At 40.7% G+C, this 24,929-nt stretch overlaps 1 protein-coding gene across 2 annotated transcripts in view; it reads right to left on the reverse strand.

Annotated features, from left to right (window-relative positions):
* Window positions 1–15,629, reverse strand: part of AP4E1 (adaptor related protein complex 4 subunit epsilon 1) — a 102,656-nt gene extending 87,027 nt beyond the window's left edge. For both annotated transcript variants that reach the window (XR_004432001.1, XM_033190123.1), the window contains exons 1-5: window positions 15,328–15,629; window positions 12,134–12,205; window positions 8,718–8,841; window positions 4,878–4,951; window positions 3,664–3,785 (exon numbers count right to left, since the gene is read on the reverse strand). Coding sequence is in view for 1 of the 2 variants with exons in the window: in XM_033190123.1 (XP_033046014.1) it covers window positions 3,664–3,785; window positions 4,878–4,951; window positions 8,718–8,841; window positions 12,134–12,205; window positions 15,328–15,477 (542 nt within the window). In the remaining variant the exon portion in view is untranslated. The remainder of the gene's footprint in view (window positions 1–3,663; window positions 3,786–4,877; window positions 4,952–8,717; window positions 8,842–12,133; window positions 12,206–15,327) is intronic.
* Window positions 15,630–24,929: the final 9,300 nt, after the last annotated feature.

Here is a 24,929-nt window from a genome sequence, read left to right on the forward strand (position 1 = left end):
TCAAAACCAGCCTGGTCAACATGGCGAAACCCTGTCTCTACTAAAAATACAAAAATCAGCCAGGTGTGGTGGTGCACACCTATAGTCCCAGTTACTTGGGTGGCTGAGGTACAAGAATCGCTTGAACCTAGGAGGCAGAAGTTGCAGTGAGCCAAGGTTGTGCCACTGCACTCCAACCTGGGTGACAGAGTGAGACTCTGTCTCAAAAAAAAAAAGAAAAAAGAAAAAAAGGAAAGAAAAGAAAAAAAACTCATTAACATTCTTACTCTAAAATAGTAGCTTTCTTTGCTTCTTTTTTTTAATATATCTATCACTGGATAGCAGACTCCAAATACTTTGGAGGACAGAGGGGAGGAATACAAGGACACACATGGAATAAAAAGATGTTACTCCTCTCCTTGCCCAGTTCATCTGTTTCAAAACCTCATGATAAGAAAGAAGAAAAGTATATACTAGTCTTGCACTTCAACTGTAGCAGATAACGTCTAGCACACAGAAACAAAAATAAAGAAATGCCATCCTATGTTCATGATGTAGTTTCCAAGGAAGCTTCTTCCTTGTTTTTCTCTCTCTTGTCTATATCTACATATCTCTTACTTGCAGACTATGCTGGCAGTGCTCAGAACAGCAGCAAACATCACAAAAGTGAAGTATTTACTTTTAGGGTTCCTTAACAGGTATCTCTGTCATAGAATCTCAAGACTGAGATTATTCAGTGCAATCCTTTGTGTTCCACTCAAGAACACCTTTTATAAGATTCTTAATAAGTGGTCATACAAATTCTATTAATAAACAACTCTTATCTTCCTAGGCAAGCTACACCATAATGGAAAACTCTTTTCACAAAAAAAAAAAAAAAAGAAAGAAAAGCAGATTAACAACAGATTTACTGTTAGTATTAATACTGTGGTGAATGCAAGCCACATCGCAGTGTATTGCCATTGCATCGTAACTGATATTAATTCTAGGAGAGAATAGCTAAATGAGGTGAGGAAAAAAAAAAAAGACTCTGAATAGGCCCAGGAATTCATAGGCCTGGCCTCAAGTGGTGGTACTAACATAAGACGAGAGACCTAGATTCAGGCTCCGGGGGTGGTATGATGAAATACAGCCAGGGATTCAAAAGTTGAATTCAAGCCTTGTTTCACATATTCTTTGTGACATCTACTGGCTTACCTATAGCTCTGCCCCATATTCTTCAGCTCTTTACTCCAGAGCATGGGGCTGAGTATGGCCGTAACTGCAGAAGCAGAGTTTCACAAAGTCTAAATTCTAGCCCTCTAGCCAGGACTTGAAATTAGACTAAATACAAAGCAATAAAGAAAAAATTGAAAAGGGCCCTTTCAATTCTCAGAAAGATTTCATACAACTGGTCAGTAAGTAAGGTCACCACAAAAGTGGTGGTGAGGAAAAGTTAAGCAAAAATATGCTGCTGGTATAATCAGATCACCTTATAAATCTTTAAAAAGCGAATATTTCCAATAATTAATTGTCCATAATCATCCTCTGTTCTAAACACAGATATGACATACAATATATAAAAAGTCTGAAAGACCTATGAAGTTATTCTGTAATTCTTGGTAAAAGCTATCATTTTAGCTGGAAGATTCATGATCCAATATTTCTTAAAGAATACAAGCTGGCCGGGCATTTAGCTGGAAGATTCATGATCCAATATTTCTTAAAGAATACAAGCTGGCCGGGCGTGGTGGCTCACGCCTGTAATCCCAGCACTTTGGGAGGCCAAGGCAGGTGGATCACGAGGTCAGGAGTTCGAGACCAGCTTGGCCAATATGGTGAAACCCCGTCTCTACTAAAACTACAAAAATTAGCCAGGCTTAGGGGCAGGCACCTGTAGTTCCAACTACTCAGGAGGCTGAGGCAGAAGAATTGCTTGAACCCGGGAGGCAGAGGTTGCAGTGAGCCAAGATCACGCCACTGCACTCCAGCCTAGGCAACAAAGCAAGACTCCATCTCAAAAAAAAAAAAAAAAATACAAGCTATAAGACAACATTTTGCAATCTTAGAACATTAAAAATACTGATTTAAAGTATATAAAATAAATGTTGTATGAGTAACAAAAAAATCTTTATCAAGAATATATAACTGACATACCATAATCACAACGATTGCAAACCTTTTCCAACTTTAAAAATTATGAGCCAAGACGGGTGGATCACGAGGTCAGGAGATCGAGATCATCCTGGCTAACATGGTGAAACCCCGTCTCTACTAAAAAATACAAAAAACTAGCCGGGCAAGGTGGCGGGCGCCTGTAGTCCCAGCTACTCGGGAGGCTGAGGCAGGAGAATGGCGTAAACCTGGGAGGCGGAACTTGCAGTGAGCTGAGATCCGACCACTGCACTCCAGCCTGGGCGACGGAGCGAGACTCCGTCTCAAAAAAAAAAACAAACAAAAATTATGAGCCAGGCACAGTGACTCACACCTGTAATCTCAGCACTTTGGGAGGTCAAGGCGGGTGGATCACGAGGTCAGGAGTTCAAGACCGGCCTGGCTAAGATGGTGAAACCCTGTCTCCACTAAAAACACAAAAAATTAGCTGGGCATGGTGGCGTGTTCCTGTAATTCCAGCTACTTGGGAGGCTGAGGCAGAGAACTGCTTGAACCTGGGTGGTGAAGGTTGCAGTGAGCCAAGATCACTCCACTGCACTGCAGCCTGGGCAACAGATGAAACTCCATATCAAAAAATTTAATTAATTAATTAATTAAAATTATGACATAAAGGAGCTTGGTCAAAAACAAAATACTAATAATTCAAATACAGTGAACAAGTAAGTTCAATCTGATAAGGAGACTATTAAGGAAACTTACAAGAGAAGATTAGGAAAATACTACAAAGTAAATTAAGTTTGTATACATTCTGCTGTAAAACAGGATTAAAATGCTGTGGTTTTGATATAAAAAGCATCTTCCTGGGCCGGGCGTGGTGGCTCACACCTGTAATCCCAGTACTTTGGGAGGCCGAGGCAGGTGGATCACCTGAGGTCAGGAGTTCGAGACCAGCCTGACCAACACGGCAAAACCCAACTTCTATTTAAAAAAAAAAAAAAAAAAAAAAAAAAGCCAGGTGTGGTGGCAGGTGCCTGTAATCCCAGCTACTTGGGAGGCTGAGGCAGAAGAATTGCTTGAACCCAGGAGGCAGAGGTTGCAGTGAGCCGAGATCGTGCCATTGCACTCCAGCCTAGGTAACGGAGTGAAACTGTCTCAAAAAAAAAAAAAACAAAAAGCATCTTTCCACTACACTGAAGCTTTGCATTCACTACACTTGCACAATTTCCGTATGTCTTTCATTATTTTACTTTATCCCTAAAACAACTTTGGGAGAACTAAGGAGCTTCAACTAACACCATCTAGCCAAGGAAAAACAAGACCACTGCTCATTAGTGGTAGAATTGGGAGGAAAGCCAAGGATTCCTGGACACTAGGCCTCACTGTCTCTTAGTTTAACTTTAGAAAGCTGTCTAACATTTCCCTAAACGCACATAAAAATAAAGATGATCCTACTGAAGATTTCTGTATTATTCCTAGCAGTCAAAGAATAATCTCTATCCTGGTAGCATTGAAGTTATAATAAATTTTCTAGCATAAACTTCTGTTTTGAAATATATGGCACAGACACCTATCCCTAAAGAATTTACTTACTTAGAATGTTGAAGTTTATCTTCTATTAATGGAAGAACAGCTGGAATCATTTCTCGGGGGAAAATCTGGCTAACAACAGTCAGTGCCATACACACTTCTACTAGGTTAGTGCTCTGCAGATCCTGGTACAACATTAAGGAAAGAAAACATTCAGTGTAAATACTGAAACTAGGAATGGCAAATTCAACACTGTAATGGTCCTACATACTTAGCAATTTTGCGCTATTTATAATTAACTTGTACATCCAAATTTATGGCATATTTTATTGGAATGCGCCTATTTGTTTCATTTGCCTTAATAGAGTCAGTAGATAGATAAAGCCAAAGAGCAACTGATACAAGAGGAAACTGTATCTCTGTTCTGAATCTAGCCAAAGTAGTCTCCTTTATTACAGCCTTTAAAACTTTTCTAAACCAATAATAAAACAATTTTATGAGTTTTTCTTATTAATCAACAATAACATGAATGTAAGTTTAAAAGGAAGTGATTTTGGAATATTCACAATAAAATGCACACATTCATATGTACTTATCTATCCATATGGTTTATAAACCATTCTAATAGAACCTAAAAATATGTTTTTTAAGTTTGGAAAAAATTTAAGCCACTAGTAACCTTAATACAGTATATGACTTAAAGTTCAGAAAATACTGTTCTCTCTCTCTCTCACGTATCAAAAAATTGACACAGGATAAAACGCTCAACAATTCAATTACATCTCATTATCATTCTGATTTGGAAGTTAAACAGAAAATACTGTGAGTGTGGATTGTTTTTATTATCTCTACATTTCAGTTACTTGATTATATTCTAATCTTTTTTTTAATGATTTTTAAACTTTAAAGACTTTGATTATTCAGTTTATATCTATATCCCTTTAGAACAGATCCTAGAAAAAAAGATAACAGCATGGAAAATATTCCTAAACTAACAGCTTAGAGACCTGGACTTTAGTTCTAACTCTGTGTTTTACAATGAAATTATAACAAGAAGAGCAGCAGCTACTACTTCACGTGTATTTCATGTAATCCTCACAACTCCGTAAGTTCTATTATTTAACTCCATTTTATAGATGCAGAAACTAATCTAAAATATTCTTCTAAGCCCATTCTGCAAGCCCACTTTCTTCTAATATCATCTAATTGAATATGATCGAGGAGAAATGTCAGGTGCTGACAAGAATTATGACTTCATATTAACCAACATACAATACCTTTACAACTGTATTCACAAGGAGAAGCAATAATTCATGACTTTCATGTAGAAATAAGGAAACAGCCAAATAACCTATAAAAATGAGGGAAAAGTCTCATTACTACCTACCAAAAATAGACTTTTCACAAGAAGTTAAAGCAGTCCTGTAAGTATCAAAGGTACCAGTAACAAGTAAACATAAAAACAAATTGCAAAATATAAGGTTAAAAACCTTCAGTAAGGAAGATTTCAGGTATTCTTCATCCTGAAATCTTCCAGAATTATGTATTTCATAGGATATTCCAGAAATGGAATAGACACTATATGTATCAACTTAAAATCTTATAAATGGCACTGAGAAGACATGCCTTCTATTTTTTGTGCAAATCTTTACATTATCAATCAAAGCATTCTCTATTTTAGAAATGCTATTTTATAGCCAAACATATAATTCAAAAACTAATCACTACAGTAAAAAAAAAGAAAAAAACAAAAAAACCCTAATCACTACAGTTAATACTGAGTCACTAGCTCTTTGTATTGAGTGAGCTAGCCACCTAATGTCCTAATGTCAATCTGCATGATGCAAATCATATATTAAATATATTAAGCCACACACAATACCTTATTTTCTCAATTGAAGGAATAATAATTATTCAGGAAAGAAATGCTGTCTGCCACATTAAATGTACTCATTGGCTTAAATAAGCATTTTTATTGCAATAATATTAAAACACTTTTAAAGTACATTTTAAGATTGAGGAAATGTATTAACACTATGACAAATGTCATGTACATAGAATCTAGATTCTCCAAGGAATTTTCTCAGTCAGGCTTCACAATGATAATAACTAACACTTTAATTAGACAGTCACTATGGGTCAAGTACTTTATAAGCATTACTTATTTAATCCTCACAACCACGCAATGAATCTCATAGGCATATATATAGGCATATATAGGCATTTTTATCCCTATATAATAATGAGACCCAAGCTGGGCATGGTGGCTGACACCTGTAATCCCAGCACTTTGAGAGGCCAAGGCACGCAAATCACGAGGTCAGGAGATCAAGACCATCCTGGCTAACGTGGTGAAACTCCATCTCTACTAAAAATACAAAAAATTAGCCGGGCATGGTGGCGGGCGCCTGTAGACCCAGCTACTCGGGAGGCTGAGGCAGGAGAATGACGTGAACCCAGGAGGTGGAGCTTGCAGTGAGCCAAGATAGCGCCACTGTACTCCAGCCTGGGTGACAGAGCAAGACTCCATCTCAAAAAAAAAAAAAAAAAAAGAGAGACCCAAAAAAGGGCAATTTCCTAAAGTCCACACCTATTACATGGTGGAGCCAGGACTCAAACCCAGACAGTTGAAGTCAATCCATATTTTAAACTCCTGTATTTTACTGCCTCTCCACATGGTCTATCTTGAGACCTGATTCCCTGACTCCATGCTCATTGTTTTTCATTCTTCTCAATTCTTTCAGACCTTTCATCAGGGATTCTAATGTTAATTATACCCATCATTACCCAGCATCCATGCTGTCTGCGTCCACTACAGAACAGGAGAAAACAGAAACTTCCTATTCTCACAATCAAGAGGTAGCAGCATGACCAATTCCAACACCTTCACTAGAGGTCAGAGAAGCAGAGCTATTACTCCCACAATCACAAGAGCTGAAACAAATCTGACCCAGGCCAATAAAGTGATTAGGAAAATCCCAGAAAGCATTTGTTTTGTTTTGTTTTCTGAGATGGAGTCTCACTCAGGTTGGAAGGCAGTGGCATGATCAAAACTCACTGCAGCCTCTACCTTCCAAACTCAAGCAATCCTTCACCTCAGCCTCCTAAGTAGCTGGGACCACAGGCGTGCACTATCACATCGAGCTTTTTTCTTTTTTTTTAAGTAGAGACAGGGTCTCACTATGTTACCCAGGCTGGTCTCAAACTCCCAGACTCAAGTGATTCCTCCCACCTTTGCCTTCCAAAGTTCTGGGATTACAGGAGTGAGCCACCACACCCAGGCCCCCAGGAAGCATTTAAAGTGGAGATTGTCTTATCAGATTGCTGATAAATCACCTGTTCAGCTAAGGTATCACCCATTCCCAAGTCACCAATATCAAGGCCAACAAACTGATCCAAAGACCATCTCAATGAAACCTTAATTCTTTTTTTTTTTTTTTTAGACAGAGTCTGGCTCTGTAGCCCAGGCTGGAGTGCAGTGGCGCGATCTGAGCTCACTGCAAGCTCTGCTTCCTGGGTTCACGCCATTCTCCTGCCTCAGCCTGCCGAGTAGCTGGAACTACAGGTGCCCGCCACCACACCTGGCTAATTTTTTGTATTTTTAGTAGAGATGGGGTTTCACCATGTTAGCCAGGATGGTCTCAATCTCCTGACCTTTCAGTTGGGATGACAACTGAAAATAGTGAATATGACTGGAAGAGCTTACATTCCATATTTGTATAATGTTTTTTAAAAAATCGAAGTTTTAAGAAAAGCAAATTACTAATAAAAACCAATTTAAAAGCTCAAAAAAAAAAATACCTGCCTTTAGGGATCTTAAAATTAGTTCAGGAGCTAAGACATTAATATATGAAAAGATAACAACAAAGGTAACAGATGGTAGGAGCCATCTGAGTGATCACAGGAGAAATAAAATTTGATTTGGAATATGGAAAGAGAGAAACAGAATGCTAGAGGACATTCTACTTGCAGGAAAGAATATAAAAAGTTTAAAAGATCAAAGAGTGTTTTGGGCGGAGTGGGGTTCCACAGGTGGAATATTGTGTGCATTCAGTCTCAGAATGTTTACCAAGACATCTGTCACCTCCACCCCATCATCTGATAGCACAGAGCAATATAATTTATGAATAATGCTAGTCCTTAACGACATGACATTATCAACTTCTCTGAATAAAGAACATGTTCTACCCTTTACTATTCTAAAATGCATCCTTCCTGAGATTCTGATATAAAGCTGAACATTTATGAACAGAGTATTTAATTGCTTAAAAGAATTTTTCCTAATAGCCCTAAAGGTTGACTATAGAAATTTTTTTAAAAGACACTGCTAATCCTCATAGCTAACATTTGAGAAGCTAAGAACAAGATATTTAAAATTACTTTAGTAAATTTCAGTTTTATTCTATAAAGAAACATTTCTGACCATTAAACTAATAAGATTAAACAGACTTCTTAATATCAGCTCTATTGCCCAGGCGCAGTGGCTCACGCCTGTAATCCCAGCACTTTGGGAGGCCAAGGCGGGCGGATCACTTGAGCCCAGGAGTTCAAGACCAGCCTAGGCAACATGATGAAACCCCATCTCTACAAAAACAAAACACAAAAATTAGCCAGGCATGGTGGCACACAGCTTAGTTCTAGCTACTCAGGGAGCTGAGGTAGGAGGATCACTTGAACCTGGAGACAGAGGTTGCAGTGAGCAGAGATCCCGCCACTACACTCTAGCCTGGGCAACACAGAGAGAATCTGTCTCAAAAAAAAAAAACAAAATTCAGCTCTTTATAGACATATAATTTATATACAAAAAAAGTCAGTTTTATAGACATATAATTCATATACAAAAAATATTTAAGTGTATGGTTCAATGAGTTCTGACATATATAGTCATCTAACTGTCATCACAAGACCAAGTAATTTTTAGTCTTCTCTTTAACTCCAAAATGCTACGAATCAGGAAAACTGATTTCCTATAAATGGCTTTGAGTTTCTTTTAAAGTTTTAGAAATTATAATACAGTATTCTAAAAATATACTATATACCTGCCATCATTCATTTTGCATAATAGTTGGAACTTCAAGGACAACATGAAAGCATGAAAGTCTTAAACACATACATACCTACTCTTTTTTCTAAGAGGTTTCCTTGTTGGGCTAACTTGATTGCATGAATATAGCCAAAGGAAGCATCATATCCAAGCATTTCACAATATATAAGTCTCACCATACATTCCTTCATCATTTTCTGAAAAGCAAAATATCCAGTAGCCATATAAATAAATAGAATATTTAGATTGTTCTACTATGTTCTCATAATTTAACAGGAGAATCCTTTAATCCTGGCACTGAAGAAATAACATATATATTACAAATTAATCACCCAATATCAGACTTTATAAATAAAAACTGCTCCCAATCTTACCAATAGTATTACTTTTAGTAAAATTATTTTACTATTTTGTTAGTGGTACTACTATAAAATAAATCAACTGTAGCTATTTCTATGTGCCCCTAGTGAAAAATTTGGTTATAATGTGATATATGGGGTCATCACACAAGATTTCATCATGGTCATCTCACTTGGCTTCTAAAATACAGCACATAATTTTAGTAGACTTTGTCAAACGAAAATATCCATAAAATTCCCACAAGTTGGTAATAATTTCTGTAACAAAAATATTTTTCACATTGGAAAACCAAATTGCACCTAGATTTTCCTCAGAATTATTGTGCTAAGTACAATACGGAATAGTTTGCTTTATAGGCACTCTTTTTTAAAAACTCACAATTATAAACTGAGGGGCACGATTTCATTAATGGCATAGCTATTGTAATAATATTTAGTTTTCTAATGGAGTCTTTTAATATCTTCAATGCAAGCCAAAAATTGTTAAAAGATGCTAAAAAATCTGTTTTATCACTAAGATATTTGCATTATCAATATTTATGGAAAATTTTAATGAGAAATAAAATATATAAAATAAAATGTATTTCAAAATAACAAAAAGCTCATAGACTTTTTTTTTTTTTTTAAACAGAGTTTCGCTCTGTTGCCCAGGCTGGAGTACAGTGGCGAGATCTTGGCTCACCGCCAAGATCCACCTACCGGGTTCAAGCAATTCTCATGCCTCAGCCTCTCGAGTAGCCAAGACCACAGGTGCATACCACCACGCCCAGCTAATTTTTGTATATTTAGTAGAGATGGGGTTTCACCATGTTGGCCAGGCTGGTCTCAAACTCCTGACCTTAAATGATCCAGCCACCTAGGCAAATTGTTGAGATTACAGGTGTGAGCCACCACACCTGGCGACATAGACTATTTTAATATGTCAAAATTAATTAGGGTTAGCATATTACAGGATTATTAAATCACAAAATGCTTAGGAAACAGTAAAACTGAATATTTGAAAGCAATGATAATAATGTTTAATATAAATATAAAGAGTTTAAAGAGAAACCATAGAAAAATCTTAAGGGAATGAGATTTAACTCAGGTCACTTGTGCTTAAAGCAGTAAAAGTTAACTCATTAACATATTAATTAAGACTACAAAATACTAGCAGGGTGCAGTGACTCACTCCTGTAATCCCAGCACTTTGGGAAGCCGAGGAGGGCAGATCACCTGAGGTCAGGAGTTCAAGACCAGCCTGGCCAACATGGTGAAACCCCATCTCTACTAAAAAAACACAAAAATTAGCCAGACATGATGGCCCGCGCCTGTAATCCCAGCTACTCCGGAGGCTGAGGCAGGAGAATTCCTTGAACCCGAGAGGCAGAGGTTGCAGTGAGCCAAAATCACACCATTGCACTCTAGCCTGGGCAACAGAGCAAGACTCCATCCTCCCATCCCATCCCCCCCCCCAAAAAAGGCTACAGAATACTGAGAAAACAAACAAAAGATAAACAAAAAATAATGGAAGTCCCTCTTCAGACTTTACATTAATTAGGAGTGAAAGTGTTCATTTAAGCCATTAAGTTTCAACCCTAGATTTGTAACATTTTAACTCAGAGTTTTTCAAAAGTCATTACCAACTCTGTCTAAGTGAGATTACATCTCATGCATTTATTTTTAGAGATGGAAGTGCATTCCCCAATGCAGGAATTCTCTTTACAACTTCTCTGACAGCCAACCTTTACATGAACAGCTCTGGGACAGACTACTCTGTAAGATATACACAGTGTTGGATGGTCATCGTGTTGTAAAATCTTCCTTTCAAACTCTGCCTTCCTAATTTCTACCTATTTAACTTATTTCTGCCCAACTTCAGGTTTCTGCCTGGGAACAACGAAAACTATGTACTGATGCCAATCTTAAAAAATGGAAATCTAACAAAAACGATTTCTGTTTAACAATTCTATCTAGTACTATAAAGCATAATTATTTTATCCATAGCCACACAGACACACATACATGTATACACACAAACATACATATATATATATATACACACACACACGGATATATCAGATTATGTTTTGAGTTTTATTTGCCACAAACTATTATTATGACCACAAAAGAAAACATACTCATTCTCTCAGACTTTACAACTGCTTTTCAAATTCACAATCATGGGCTTATGCAAAACCCTGATATTTTTACTGGCAGGGAGGGAAAACATTCCCACAGTAGCTTGTATACTGAAGACACTCACCAAATATTTGCTGAAGAAATGTTGCTTGGAACAAAATCTCATTTAAAAAAAATCAGGCCAGGCACAGTGGTTCACGCCTGTAATCCCAGTACTTTCATTTGGGAGGCCGAGGAAGGTGGATCACTTGTGGTCAGGAGTTTGAGACCAGCCTGGTCAACATGGTGAAAACCCCAACTCTACTAAAAATACAAAAATTAGCCAGGTATGCTGGCAGGCACCTGTAGTCCCAGTTACTCGGGAGCCTGAGGCAGGAGAATCGGTTGAATCCAGGAGGCAGAGGTTGCAGTGAGCCGAGATCGTGCCACGCCACTGCACTCCAGCCTGGGTAACAGAGCGAGACTTCGTCTCAAAAAAAAAAAAAAAGAAAGAAAAAAAATCAAACTGGGTTTTAATCTAGCTATGCTGGGACAGCCCCACAGTGGCCTGCATAATAATGAATGACCATTCATTAAACAGTTGCTGAATATTGTTTGAAAGATCAAATTATGTAGAACAAAGTTTAAAAACAACTAGGTCTTACACAATAAAATTAGATACACCTACAATATATCAATTCAGGTCTGAAAATATCATGTTGATATCCCAACCTTTTCCAAATGCATAACATTAAAAACATCAGATCAGCACTAGGGTCCCAAGAGTATCTCCACATTTATGTAATCATCATCGCATTAGCCCTGACTTCACATAGGCAAATCTTGTTCTGGTGCAAACCAGTCAACAATAAAAGGCTTAAGTTAACATCTAAGTTGCTACCATCTATAATTCATTTTGACTATGATAAATCAAATTTTAGCAACCAGTCATCAGTTAGATGCCACTATTGAGTCCATAGTAGACTAGATTTCAAATTCAAATGTGTTCGCACTGACTATGCAAACCTACCAGTGTTGTAGTAGGAGCAGAAACACTTGCTTTCAGACTACTCAGTTCCTGCTGGATTAATTTTTCTTCTTCCTGAGAAAATGAAAATATTTAAATGCTTAATTAACTGTCTTTTAAAACCGTAACAGCATTTATCTAAAGGAAAAAATATAATTTACAATACTTTTAATTTTAAAAAAACATTATTTTAAAGGAGAGTTATAAATATTATGTACTTATGATCTATCTAAAGGCCTATCTCCAAACCTCAGAACCATCCCTGGAGAGAATAAATATTTTCAGGCTACCCCATCCTTCCTCTTTTCTTTACTCAGTTACTTCCCCTTAATGGTAGAAGAGCAGAAAATGGTTTTTTAAAAACTAAAGGTGGAGGCCAGGAGCAGCAGCTCATGCCTGTAATCCTAGCACTTTGGGAGGCCAAGGCGGTGAATCACTTGAGGTCAGGAGCTTGAGACCAGCCTGGCCAACACGGCGAAACCCCGTCCCTACTAAAAATACAAACATTAGCTGGGTGTCCTGTAATCCCAGATACACGGGAGGCTGAGACAGGGGCAGGAGAATCGCTTGAACCCAGGAGGTGAATGTTGCAGTGAGCCAAGATCGTACCACTGAACTCCAGCCTGGGCAACAGCGCAAGATTCTATCTCAAAAAAAAAAAAAATTAAACGTGGAGAGAGAGTAGAAATTCTCCATGTATTGGTCCAAGAAAAGAGTCTCATCTCACATCTTCCCCTTAGAAGTAAAAAGTCTTCATGGAATTAAGAAATAGGGTAAGAAAGCAGAAACAGAAATAGGTCTTTTTCCCTTAAACTACATTCTTCTTCCCTGTCTTTTCCTCATTCCCCGAATCCTTTCCATCACTTCCTATCTCAGACATATACCAATGTGGTCACTTCTACTGTCTGCATTGTATGTTATCTCCCTAAGCACTTAAAAAATTGGCCCAATTTTTTTTGGCTAAAATCATGCTACCTTTAAATTACACACTGAATTACATGTTCATCAGATGGCTATTCAAAAGCCACTAGTGAAGCACTGACACGCATGGATGCCTAGCTACAGTTTCAAACTGCTATTTAAGATCAAAAATAACTTTTTAAAAAATTTTATTGAGCATCCCTTAAAAATTAGCAAAGGACAAAAACCTTAAGAAAAACAACATTAAGGCCACAAATGGCCAGGCGCTGTGGCTCACGCCTGTAATCCCAGCACTTTGGGAGGCCAAGGCAGGTGGATCACCTGAGGTCAGGACTTCAAGACCAGCCTGGCCAACATGGCGAAACCCTATCTCTACAAAAAATATAAAAATTAGCCGGGTGTGGTGATGCGTGCCTGTAATCCCAGCGACTAGGGAGGCTGAGGCAGGAGAATCACTTGAACCCAGGAGGCAGAGGTTGCAGTGAGTCAAGATTGCAGCACTGCATTCCAGCCTGGGCGATAGAGCAAGACTCCATCTCACAAACAAAACTAAACAAAGCCCACAAATAATGATTCTGGAATGTGAAGCAGGTTCTCTCCGCATAGCATCAACTTATTTGAGCTGCCAAAAAACAATTTTTTTAAATCTTCTTTTCTGTCTTTCCTTCTCTTTTAGCATTTATATTGCATTATAGTCATGCTTACACTTGTCTTAAGCCCAAAACGAATGACCAATTCCTTGGGAAAAGGGAATGTGTTTAATTCTATTTTCCTGTGTCTAACACATAACCTTGTTCCCATAAACATGTTGAACAAATAATGACATTAACACGTGCTCTTTTTAAGATATAAACTTCTTGTAGCTGTGAATCAGTATACTACACAATCCGTGCAACCATCAAGCACCTGTGGGGGCCCAGCACGGTGGCTCATGCCTGTAATCCCAGCACTTTGGAAGGCCAAAGGGGACGAATCACTTGAGGTCAGGAGTTCCAGACCAGCCAGCCCAACATGGTCAAACATTGTTCCAGACCAGACAGCCCAACCCTATCTCTACTAAAACTACAAAAATTAGCCGGGTGTGGTGGCGTACGCCTGTAATCTCAGCTACTTGGGAGGCTGAGGCAGGAGAATCACTTGAACCCGGGAGGCAGAGACTCCAGTGAGCCGAGATCGCACCATTGCACTCCAGCCTGGGCGACAGAGCAAGACTCCGTCTCAAAAAAAAAATTTTAAGGCCGGGCGCAGTGGCTCACACATGTAATCCCAGCACTTTGGGACGCCAAGGCGGGTGGATCACGAGACCATCCTGGCTAACACGGTGAAACCCCATCTTTACTTAAAAAATACAAAAAAAAATTAGCCGGGCGTGGTGGCGGACGTCTGTAGTCCCAGCTACTGGGGAGGCTGAGGCAGGAGAATGGCGTGAACCTGGAAGGCGGAGCTTGCAGTGAGCCAAGATGGTGCCACTGCACTTCAGCCTGGGCAACAGAGCGAGACCTCATCTCAAAAAAAAAAAAAATTAAAAAATTGTAAAACCTTAAGGCTCCAGCGAGCCGAGATGGCACCATTGCACTCCAGCCTGGGCGACAAAGCGAGACTCCGTCATTAAAAATTAAAAATTTTTAAAAGCTTAAGAATTTTTATAACTGCTCATTTTCAAAGCCCATTTGAGGCAGAAACTTAGCAAATTTTACATTTTAAGAGAACTATGCTTTTTATTTGCCCAACACGTTGTTCTAACCCAAGAACCTCAAGCTCCTCAAAGATAGTCAACATGAGGCTCACAGGATCTGTTCAGGTATGCGACATCTGAACTGTTGTTCAGTTGAAGGGACGGGGGTGGGGGTAGAGAAGGAAACTGAGTAGGGAAAAAAACTTTGTGGAAGGTAAACAATGTCTGACACCTCCATCGCACTGGGTATTTTCACACGCTTGACATCTCACCCAATCCTCAAAAAAACTATGAATTATGTATCAGTACTTTTCCACGCCAACGTTGAGAAAACACATGGAAGGTCAGAGGTTACAGAGATATGCCCCAGATCAAAGAGTCAGTGTCAGAACCAACTGTGGAAACTCGGCCTCCCTTGCTGTCAGTCCCAGCAGGAAAGTGAAGCTTCCAGGCAGACGAAAGGACCAACCGACACAGCAGCCCCTGAGCCCCGCCGGAGGGCTAACCCCGGAGGCCTTGGAGTCTCGCCGCCCGGCCAGGGCCTCCTGGCGCGGGGGCCTCACTCTGATGTCCCTGAGCTCCCGGGCAGGCGGGCACCTACGTGCTTGGAGGTGAGGGCGGTGATGCCGCGGACGAGGCTGCCTAGCCTCGAGGAGAAGGACGCCTTGGCGGCCGCAGGCCCACCACCTGGCTGGTTCTGCAGAAAGAGTCCCGGCAGCGCCGTCAACGTCTTCTCCACTATGTCGCTCATCGCCGCCGCCGCCCGCGATGCCGCCGCCGCCCGCGATCCGGTAGCCGCCCGGCTTCATGCCCGGCCGCCGCTGCCTGCCCGGCCTCCGTAGGCACTTCCTGTTTTTTGAATAAGAAATCTTTATTGGCGTCACGCGTGAACCAGTTCAGTGTCGTTCTCGCCAGAGGCCACCAGAGTGCGCAAGAGACCGCGGGGGTGGAAAAAGCAGCTCGCCCGAGATTGCGACCGGAAGTGGACCTCCTTTCTCGCAACCGGGTAGTGGCTCCGGGATCCCCCAGAACTGTGAGTTCTCCTGAGGAAGCCGCCAGGGGCCTCGCCCTGTTAGGCATTGTCTCCCAGGGTCTCCCTTTCCCACTAGCCGCCTGCGCGTAGCCCGAGACCGCGTCAGAAGGTGCGTCTCCCTGGGCGCGCCTTTTTTGGGAAGTCCCCTCCCGGTCCGCCGCCTCTCACTGTCCCCGGACCGCGCATCACCCGCCCACTTCCCACAGGCAGTTTCACGCGGGTCCCCGGCGCCGCGCGCTGCTCCAGCCCTGGCGACTCTTGGGATACCCAAGGAGTTGCGTGATAGTGGGGCTGTCCTGAGGATTCGGCGTGCCAGGTTCAGAGCCCGTCGCGTGCCAGGGACTGGCGGGCACTGTCGCTTCCCGTCCGCCCCTCTTCTCCTGGTATTTGGGGGGTGGACGGGAAAAAGAAGTGGTTGGCGGCCACCCTTGCCGACTCCTCCTCAGCAGGTCGCAGTTGAAAGGTCACCTTCCTGGAGCCCACTCCCCTGTCCCGGCGGGCAAGGACAGGTCTCCACGTCCCACCCTCTTACAGCGCTCGGTTCTGTTACGCTTCAGAACAGGTCGCAGTTGCCACTACGTAAACAGCTCCCCATAGAGAGAGTATTTTATTCATACCGATTGCTCCAGCTTTTACCTAGAACAGAATCTGGTACAGTGGCTCTCGAAATGTGGTCTGGTGACCCCAGGGTCCCTGATACTCTTCTAGGGAATTCACGAAGTCAGTATTGATAACGTTTCTTACATGTTATTTGCCGTTTTCACCCTCATTCTGTTGGAAGTGTACAGAGTTTTCAAGAGGCTAGATGACGATTGACTAGCTGGTAAAATGTATGCTGGAGTATCCTTGTGTTTTCTAGAATTTTCTAAGGTAGTAGGTTTAGGGCATAAATATGTGCGTTTTCAGAAATTAATGCAGTTTGCCCTCAATACTCCTAGTGTGTTTCTAGGAGGTAGGTTAGATAGGTGGTCATAGCCTCCAAGGGGAACAAACTTGCTAAATAAATAGAACAAACCAGCCCATAGTGTACAAACCACATCCCAGGCTCCTGGTTAGAAAATTTTGCAGCAAAGAGGTAGAAGAGCAAAAGGGAGAATCCCCAAATTCTCACAAGTGCAGAAACCCATCAGTGTCCTTGGGCTGAATTATACTCATTGTAATAGTAAAAAAAAAAAAAAAAAAAAAAAATCCTCTGGGTGAAGATTTAAGGTACTAATAAGACATGCAATGTATATACTAGCATATACAACCACAGCGCACATGGCCCCAGAAAACTAGAGAACATGCTTAATAGCAACACCTGTTCTCCCCTCTTCATGAATGATCCTGTGAGACTTCTACAAAGGGAGTTTCACCAGTGTCAGTGCATTCTGTCTCACCTTTGAGCAGCCCGCTCTGATCAGCTGTCAGGGTGTACTTTCGCTTTGCAATAAACTCTTTTGCTTGCTTTTAGTTTGGACTTTAAATTATTTTGCATTACGAAGTCCAGAACCTCAACCGGCCCACCAGCTACGGCTACACTTACAAGCTATCTTCGGTTATACCTGCTCTAATCTCTGTAACCTCCTTGTCACCTAATAAATGAGTTTTTTCGAAATCCTGAAGTTGTTCTAGGTATCTATATGGAAACATAAGAAAAAAGTTCAGTTTGTTGGCTTGTCTCGCAAGAATATTTTTTAACATATTGAGAACGTTTTAAAATATTTGAACTTTATGTAAAAGGGACACTCATTATTTAATTTTTTTTTTTTTTTTTTTTGAGAGTCTCGCTCTATCACCCAGACTGGAGTGCAGTGGCACGATCTGGGTTCACTGCAGCCTCTTCCTCCTGGGTTCAAGCAATTCTCCTGCCTCAGCCTCCCGAGTAGCTGGGATTACAGGCGCCCGCCACCATGCCTGGCTAATTTTTGTATTTTTAGTAGAGACGGAGTTTCACCATTCTGGCAAGGCTGGTCTTGAACTCCTGACCTCAGGTGATCCACCCACCTTAGCCTCCCAAAGTGCTGGGATTACAGGCACGAGCTACTGCGCGCAGCCGGAAAGGGATACTCTTTTAGAATTTAATTATTTTATTCTATTTTTTTTTTGAGACAGTGTCTCGCTCTATTGCCCAGGGTGGAGTGCAGTGGTGTGATCTCGGCTCACTGCAACCTCTACCTCCCAGGTTCAAGCAAATTCTCCTGCCTCAGCCTCCCAAGTAGCTGAGATTACAGGTGTGTGCCACTATGCCTGGCTAATTTTTTTGTATTTTTAGTAGTGGTGGGGTTTCACCATGTTGGCCAGGATGGCCTCGATCTCCTGACCTCATGATCTGCCCGCCTCGGCCACCCAAAGTGCTGGGATTACAGGCGTGAGCCACCACGCCCAGCCTAGAATTTAATATTTTGTCTTCCAGACACAGTGGTTTATAACTATAATTCTAGCACTTTGGGAGGCCAAGGCGGGCAGATTGTCAGAGCTCAGGAGTTCCAGACCAACCTGGCCAACATGGTGAAACCTCGTCTCTACTAAAAATACAAAATATTTAGATGGACACGGTGGCTCACGCCTATAATCCCAGCACTTTGGGAGGCCACAGTGGGTGGATCACAAAGTCAGGAGTTCAAGACCAGCCTGGCCAACCCATGTCTCTACTAAAAAAGTACAGAAATTAGCTGGGCATGGTGGCACACACCTGTAATCCCAGCTGCTCAGGAGGCTGAGGCAGGAGACTTGCTTGAACCTGGGAGGCAGAGGTTGCAGTGAGCTGAGATTCCACCACTGCACTCCAGCCTGAGTGACAGAACAAGACTCCATCTCAAAAAAAAAAAAAATACAGAAAATTCAGCTGGGCATGGTGGCGCATCTGTAGTCCCAACTACTTGGGAGGCTGAGGCAGGAGAATTGCTTGAACCTAGGAGGCGAAGGTTGCAGTGAGCCACGATCACACCAGTGTACTCCAGCCTGGGTGACAGAGCGAGACTCTGTCTCCAAAAAAAAAAAAAAAAAAAAAAAAAGGAATGTAATATTTTATCTTAAAATTAAAATTTGTTTTATGTGTAGTTTTTTAATTTTAGGCTCTTCCATTGGCTTAAAAAGGAGAGACTAGAAGATTCGCTTTCTAATGTTCCCATATGTGAAGATGCTGAAAAAGATGATGCTGACATCAGTATCAGAATTCGCTGAGTCAGGGAAAGGGAGAAATCTGGTTGAAACTATAAATAACAAAGGAAAGTATGACAAAAGCTTCTTTCTTTCCCTTGGCATTAGAGATGTTAATCACTTGCCTTATTTTATCTCATTCAATAGAACATTTTCAAATACTATTGTGGTGCCAATCAAGTTGACACATCGTTTTCAGACCAGTCAGAATTTAAAAGAAAGGGAATTGAATATTTTCAACCTAGACATGATATGCTTTATAAAAGCCAAAGCTTTTGTATTACCATTTTCAAAGTAGAAATGAAAAACCTACTGAAGCATCTTACACATGAACTTATTATATTTCATTTGTTGGAGAAGGACATGCAATAGCTAAAAGATTAATGAATGCCTGCTAGATGATAATCAGTAAAAGAAATCGTGGGAGTGCTACTTACCAAAGATGCAGTGACTCACCAAATTAGACATTTAGTTGCAGGCCGGGTGAGGTGGCTCATGCCTGTAATCCCTGTATTTTGGGAGGCCAAGGCAGGCGGATAACTTGAGATCAGGAGTTTGAGACCAACCTGGCCAACATGGTGAAACCCTGTCTCTACTAAAAATACAGAACAATTAGCTGGGCCTGGTGGTGCATGCCTGTAATCCCAGCTATTCGGGAGGCTGAGGCTGGAGAATCACTTGAACCTGGGAGGCAGAGGTTACAGTGAGCTGAGATGGTGCCATGGCACTTCAGCCTGGACAACAGAGCAAGACTCTGTCTCATAAAAAAGAAAAATTTAGTTGCAAACATAAAAACTGAGTCAATATCTCCTCTGCAGAATTATAATTCCTTTAAAATGGACACAATTACTCATGTAGCTGGTCTTGTTACTTTGCTTATATCCATACAGTGTCAGCACCAACTAATTCTTGAAGATCTTCTTTTACATAAATCTTGACAAGAAACACAACTGGTGCTGAAATAATGTATTGACCAACTTCTTTGAATCTCATAGTTTATCCTGGAACAATACACTCACATTTTTTTAAAGTCAGTTTTACTTAAGAATATCCTTGATGATGCAGTAAGAATTCTTAATTTTATTAAATCTAGGTCTTTAAGTGCACTTTTTAAACAAATTTTTTTGTGACAAAATGGGAAGTACTCATAAAGTACAACCTCATAAAGTGTAAACTCTTAAATCCTGAGGCTTTTTTTTTTTTGGCCAGGTGTGGTGGCTCAGGCCTATAATCCCAGCACTTTGGGAGGCTGAGGTGGCGGATCACCTGAGGTCACAGGTTCAAAACCAGCCTGGCCAACGTGGTGAAACCCCATCTCTACTGAAAATACAAAATTAGCTGGGCGTCGTGGCACATGCCTGTAATCCCAGCTACTTGGGAGGCTGAGGCAGGAGAATCGCTTGAACCCAGGAGGCAGAGGTTGTGGTGAGCCGAGATCATGGCATTGCACTGGATCTGGGCAACAAGATGAAACTCCGTCTCAAAAACAAAACAAAACAAAAAAATCATGAAGCATAACTGAGATAAGATAGTTTCTCAAGGAAAAGCATTTGAATCATTGTTTAACTTGAAAGCTGAACCGGCCGGGTGCGGTGGCTCATGCCTGTAATCTCAGCACTTTGGGAGGCCGAGACGGGTGGATCACGAGGTCAGGAGATCAAGACCATCTTGGTTAACACGGTGCAAACCCCGTCTCTACTAAAAATACAAAAAATCAGCTGGGCGTGGTGGTAGGTGCCTGTAGTCTCAGCTACTCTGCAGGCTGAGGCAGGAGAATGGCGTGAACCCGGGAGGCGGAGCTTGCAGTGAGCCGAGATGGTGCCACTGCACTCCAGCCTGGGCAACAGAGCAAGACTCCATCTCAAAAAAAGAGAAAGCTGAGCCACTTTTTTTCATGGAACACCATTTTTAGTTGAAAGTGATAAACAGGCCGGGCGCGGTGGCTCACGCCTATAATCCCAGCACTTTGGGAGGCCGAGGCAGGCGGATCACGAGGTCAGGAGATCAAGACCATCCTGGCGAACACGGTGAAACCCTGTCTCTACTAAAAAATTAGCCGGGTGTGGTGTCGGGTGCCTGTAGTCCCAGCTTCGTGGGAGGCTGAGGCAGGAGACTGCCGTGAACCCGGGAGGCAGCGGAGCTTGCAGTGAGCGGAAATCACGCCACTGCACTCCAGCCTGGGCGACAGAGCGAGACTCTGTCTCAAAAAAAAAAAAAAAAAAGTGATAAACAGTAGTTTTCTTGAAAATGAACAGTGAGTCTTTCAGTTGTAGGGAAAGAAAAATATCTTTTTCCTCTTACCTTTCTAACTTCTTGGCTGGGGCCCCTGTGAAAAAAACAAACAAGTTTGTTAAAATGTATGGAACATATAACATAGCAATACCTAGAAATGAGTAATTCAAAGAAGGACAGTAGGGGGACAAACTAGTATATTCTCTATAAGACTGTCACCACCAGCCACTTCACAAGTTTTTTTTCTGGCTCACTTTTTTTATTTTCTTTCTGTCTCAATTGGAAATATACAGAAAGAAAGTTTTCTTTCTGTGTCACTTGGAAATATATAGAGGTACAGGAAAAGGTAAGACATGTTTTTCTTCCGTGTGTTTCCTCGGCTTTTAGAAAACTTTTATTTTGCATAAACATTACATTTACTTGATTCAAAATTCAATATGTACAAAAGCTTACACTGAGAAAAATATTCCTCTCTTCCTTTCCTCAGCCTCCTACTTTCCTCCTTGAAAGCAACCACCATGGTCCATTTCTTCAGCAATATTTTCTACAGAAACATTAGCTTTCATTTCGAAAGTCATTTATGCCATCCCATGCCCACAGAGAATTCAGCCCACTTCTTTTTAGAATGTATCTCTAGAGAATCATTCTTTCTTTTAACATTTTACTGAAAATCTCTGCCCACCTGTTGATTAGAGTATTGCAAACAGACAACAGTTGTTCATGCTCACTTACCCCGAGAGTTATCATCCCTGCTCCAGCAGTGCACCTGGGAATCACCTGAAAGGAAAGTTCTAGGATATACACACACATCCAGTGGCCCCAGTTCTCCCCTTCTATACTCTCTCCTAGGCTCTCATCCTATTGTCAACCCCCTCAACTACTAAACTGCATTTAGCATTCTTTATCCCCAGGCTCTTTGGGTTTGACATTTGGCAATGTTTTTCCAGCAAAGACTTTGACAGCCCTCATCAATAGTTCTGATTTTCCACTCTCGCTGTTGCCTTAGTTTACCCCTAATTACATCCCCCATTGCTTCATTTCCCCTGCAAACATCTTACTTTAGTACCTCATCTCTCTCCTGAATTATTATAAAAATCTAATTTGTCATTGCCATCACTATGCTCTCCTCTTTTCAGCCAGCCATCTGATTTCTAACTCAGAAATCTTTTATTATTCGCAGTTCAAAATAGTTTGGTAGACAAAATGGAAGCTCCTTGCCTGGGCATCTGTAGATATTTGTAACTCTTCCATTGCCTGCCTCTCTACCCTCTTCTCATACTACTCGTTTTTTTTTGTTTTTTTTTTTTTTGAGATGGAGCTGCGCTCTTGTTGCCCCAGGCTGGAGTACAATGGTACAATCTTGACTCACTGCACCCTCCTCCTACTGGGTTCAAGCGATTCTCCTGCCTCAGCCTCCCAAGTAGCTAGGATTACAGGAACCCGCCATGATGCCCAGCTAATTTTTTGTATGTTTAGTAGAGACAGGGTTTCACCATGTTGGCTATGGTGGTCTTCAGGTGATCCACCTGCCTCAGCCTCCCAAAGTGCTGGGATTATAGACGTGAGCCACCACACCTAGCCCAGTCCTGGAGTTTTTAGTCCCATGGAGAAAACCGGTACTAAATAAATATTGTAGCCCAATAAGCTTTCAGGGACAAACTTATAAACAAGTTGATTGACTCATGGCAATGACAGAGACCACTTACCAGAGGAACTGTGAAGGATCTGACTAGACAAAGGAAAAGATGGAATTATTTTAGGATTGTGGGGGAAGAGTAGGTGAAATTTAAATGAAGCAGTGTTTTGACAAGGTCAAAGCAAAGCAGAGCTGTGTGTAAATGAGTCAACATAAGGCCTGGACTACTGAGAGGGGCCCAGCAGACCTGCATTAAAAAAATTATTCAAGGGAATTCTTTAGGCTAATAGGAAATAACACCAGATGGTAACTCAAATTATACAAAGAAATACACGAACCAGGAAATATTAAACATATGAGTAAATATAAAGGACTGTACCCATATATTTTCTCTTCTAAGAACTTTGAAACAGAATATTATGTGAACTAATAATTACAAAACAATAAATGGCTTTGTAACATATATAGATGTAATGTGTATGACAATAGTAAAACAAAGAAGAAAGTGTAAGTGGAACTATATTGGAGCAAAGTTTCTATATTTAACTAGAGTTATTAATCTGAAATAGATTTTGATAAATCAAGATGCATATTGTAATTCTTAGAGTGACCACTTAGAAAATAACTTAAAAAATAATAAAAAATAACACAGAAATTAAAATGGGATATAAAAAATATCTATTAAACATAAAAATCAGTAAAGGAAGAACAGAGGAACAAAAAAGACAAGTGGCATATAGAAAACAAATAGCAAAATGGCAGACATGAATTCAATCTTATTGATAAATTGTATTAAATCTGAATGGGGGTTGGGCACAGTAGCTCATGCCTGTAAATCCAGTGCTTTGAGAGGCCAAGACAGGAGGATCACTTTTGGCCAGGAGTTCAAGACCATCCAAGGAAAAATAGCAAGAGCCTGTCTCTACAAAAATAAAATAAAACATTATCCGGGCATGGTGATGTGCACCTGTAGTCCTAGCTACTTGGGAGGCTGAGGCAGGAGGATTCCTTGAGTCCAGGATGTCAAGGCTGCAGTGAGCTATGATTGTGCCCCTGCACTCCACTCTAGGTGACAATGTGAGACCCTGTCTCTAAAATTTAAACAAAAAAAAATCTGAATGGGTTATTTCCCTCATTCTGTTAATGTGGTACATTACATTGGTTGATTGTCATTTGTTGAACCATCCTTGCATTCCAGAAATAAATCCCACTTAGTCATGGTGTATAACCCTTTTAATGAATTCTATTTTCTAGCAGTATTTTGAGGATTTTCTTAAATCAATCAATATTCATCAGGGATATTGGTCTGTGATTTTCTTTTCTTGTAGTGTCTTTGTCTGATTTTAGTATCAGGGTAATGTTAGCCTCTTAAAATGAGTTTGGAAGTGTTCCTTCTTCTTCACTTTTTGGAGGAGTTTGAGGAGGTTTGAGAGTTTGGTGTTCATTCTTAACTTTTTTTTTTTTTTTTTTCCCTTCGGAGACCAGGTCTCACTACATTGCCCAGGATGGTCTTGAACTCCTGGACTCAAGCAAGCCTCTTGCCTCAGCCTCCTGAAGAGCTGGGATTATAGGCATGAGTCACTGTGCCCCGCCTTCATTCTTTAAATATTTGGTAGAATTCATCAGTGAAGGCATCTCATCCTGGGCTTTTCTTTGTTGACAGATTTTTGATTACTGATTCAGTCTCATTCTAACTATAGGTCTGTTCAGATTGTCTTTTACTTTGATTCAGTCTTGATAAATTGTATTTTTCTAGGAATTTATCCATTTATTCTAGGTTATCCAGTTTGTTAGTGTACAGTTGTTCATAGTATTCTCTTATCCTATTTATTTCTGTGTATAAATTGTAATGTATTGGGTTGTAATGTTCTGATTTTGGTTATTTGAGTATTTCTTTTTTTCTTAATTTAGCTACAGGTTGTCAATGCAGTTACTCTTTGAAAAACAAATTTGGTTTCATTGATCTCTCTATTGTGTTTCTATTCTATATTGCACTTATCTCTGCACAAATCTTTAGTTTGCTCTTCTTCTAGTTCCCTAATGTGTACAGTTAGGTTGAAAAACTATTCTACCTTTTTTTTTTTTTTTTTGAGACAGAGTCTTGCTCTGTCACCCAGTCTAGAGTGCAGTGACATGATCTCGGCTCACTGCAACCTCCGCC

This window comes from Trachypithecus francoisi, unplaced genomic scaffold (genome assembly GCF_009764315.1).
Source record: "Trachypithecus francoisi isolate TF-2019V2 unplaced genomic scaffold, Tfra_2.0 Lachesis_group3, whole genome shotgun sequence".
NCBI lineage: Eukaryota > Metazoa > Chordata > Mammalia > Primates > Cercopithecidae > Trachypithecus > Trachypithecus francoisi.